A 2,242-nucleotide genomic window follows, 5' to 3' on the forward strand; every position below is an offset into this window, starting at 1 on the left:
TGACATTAGTGCTGTTTATGAACGGGATAAACAGCACAAATAGTTGCAATACTCATTAGCATAATATATCTGATACTAAAACCTGCACGAGTATGCATCAGGTGATTGCAATTAATAGTAAAAACAGCATTTACTTCAAAATATATTATTTTAGTTCAAAAGTTATTCAAAAAATTCACATGCTTTTGGCTAGTTTTGAGTTTTGAAATGTGGCTTACATTGACTTGTATTTATAACATATTCCTCACACAAAGCTATCACATGACACTTGAGTCAGCAAAATAAAATGTATCGTCTGTCCTCTTCTAGGTTTATTGCTTTTTATTCCACAAATACCTCTGTAAAGATGACCTCAGTATAAATATATATTATGTATTATCTTTTAAAGGAAGTGTGTGATGAAGGCTCAGGCGTTACTCTCCAGCAAGGTACATGCATCTTCATTATTGGTCCGGGACAAGGTCTGTGCACTTCTGTACACATTGGGCTTATACACCCCACTGCCACTTCAAGACAGTCTTTTGGGAAATGTGGACTGAGGGTAACAAGAAGACAAAGAGGTTTGACTTCGGCACAGTATATTAATCAATGTTGTCAAATATACTAGGCTGAGAATTGTATAGTTTTATTTGCTTCTACACATAAATGTAAAGCCAGCTTAATCTTAAAGGGATAGTTCACCCAAAGAATGAAAATTACCCCATGATTTACTTACCCTCAAGCCATCCTGCATCTTTCAGACGGATACAATCGGAGTTATATTAAATAGTGTCCAGGCTAATCCATGCTTTATAATGGGAGTGGATGGTAGCCAAAAATTTGAAGTCCAAAAAATTGCACCCATGCATTATAAAAAGAAGTCTGCACGGCTCCGGGGGGTTAATATCCAACTTGTTTAAAGATTTAAAAGCCCAGCTTCCAGAGTTCAAGTGGTTGGTTCATCATTTACACTGCCTTATAAGGTTCTAGCAAACACTGATAAACTGACCATTAACTAGCTGTAGATCTGTGTCAATTATCTTCAAAATTCATCCTCTAAATAAGTCAGATATTTAATTGATTTTACATTGTTCCACATCTGTGTGGCCACTCATATTGATATTTAATAAATTCCCAGACCATCAACCGCGTGAGTTCCTCATTCTATTAATGTAGATCACCACAAAATCTTGCCAGATGAAGGCAAACACCACCAAGATAGAACATATTGCCAAGCTTTTCACTGGCTTTGAGAAAATGTTCCATAAATAAATAAACAAACATGACAACCACAGTTTCTGTGCTTCACACCTCGTAGTTACTACTGTAAAATCATTACAAAAAAAAATATGGTCACACCACAGTTTTCTGTATGGAAAGTCTAGTTCCTGGCTTTGTTATATAGAAACTGATTATTAACCATTGTTTAAATAAGTAAATGTAAGTTATTAGTATGCGCTAGTGCTAACTCGCTTCGAACCAAGAAACAGAGTGATTGCGCTCGTGCTGATGAGTAATTACGTGCGATCAGGCTGTGAGCATGCGCACTGTCTTCAGCACCACGGCGAGCGTGGACAGCGAGCGCCTCACACTTCAGTTCGCGCGTGTGTGTGAAGACTCAACCGGTGGCTTTTGATTTCTGACTCCAATCGCGTCGCGACTTGACTTCACATCACGCAAGAACTTCACCGTGTCGAATAAATCCTGACAGCGAATAATACTACTAATAATAAAAAGACTGAGACATTTCCACGTTAAATAAAGCCGGATTTGTCCGTGAGAGTGGGATGCCGTCCGTGAGATGATGTTTCTCTGTGGGGGTATTGCGCTTTAGAAGCTCCGTAATCCAGAAGGATGCTGGTGGGAAATGCCTGTCGACAGAGAGGACGAGATTTGTCAAAAAGCGCTAGAACTCTTATCTGATCTTTGTTCTAAGGGGGAGGTTCAGAACGAAAACTGTTTGGATTTCATTTATTATTTCCGAGACCTTGCCAGGCCGAGGTATTCGGACTCAGGTAGGCGAAATAGTAGTTTATTTTTAATTTGATTCAGTATTGACTTGTTGCTCAACAATTTATTCAATTTCAACCTCAAGATGTGAGGAATGTCGATTGCATTCACTGTGATATATTTTACTTGACGTCATATTTGGTGTCGATTCAGTATGGTGTATAGACTCAAATACTGTTCTCAGAAATAAAATCTATCATCTATCTATCTATCTATCTATCTATCTATCTAACTATCTATCTATATTTATTTA

General features: G+C 37.8%; 1 protein-coding gene across 1 annotated transcript in view; it reads left to right on the forward strand.

Moving 5' to 3' along the window:
* Nucleotides 1-1,801: 1,801 nt before the first annotated feature.
* The window catches only part of LOC107689032 (synaptotagmin-9-like), an 89,029-nt gene continuing 88,588 nt past the window's right edge, over nucleotides 1,802-2,242 (forward strand). The window contains exon 1 of the mRNA XM_016486900.1: nucleotides 1,802-1,994. Coding sequence (XP_016342386.1) covers nucleotides 1,847-1,994 — 148 coding nt within the window. The 5' untranslated portion in view covers nucleotides 1,802-1,846. The remainder of the gene's footprint in view (nucleotides 1,995-2,242) is intronic.

Source organism: Sinocyclocheilus anshuiensis, unplaced genomic scaffold, assembly GCF_001515605.1.
Source record: "Sinocyclocheilus anshuiensis isolate Anshui unplaced genomic scaffold, SAMN03320099.WGS_v1.1 scaffold866, whole genome shotgun sequence".
Lineage (NCBI taxonomy): Eukaryota > Metazoa > Chordata > Actinopteri > Cypriniformes > Cyprinidae > Sinocyclocheilus > Sinocyclocheilus anshuiensis.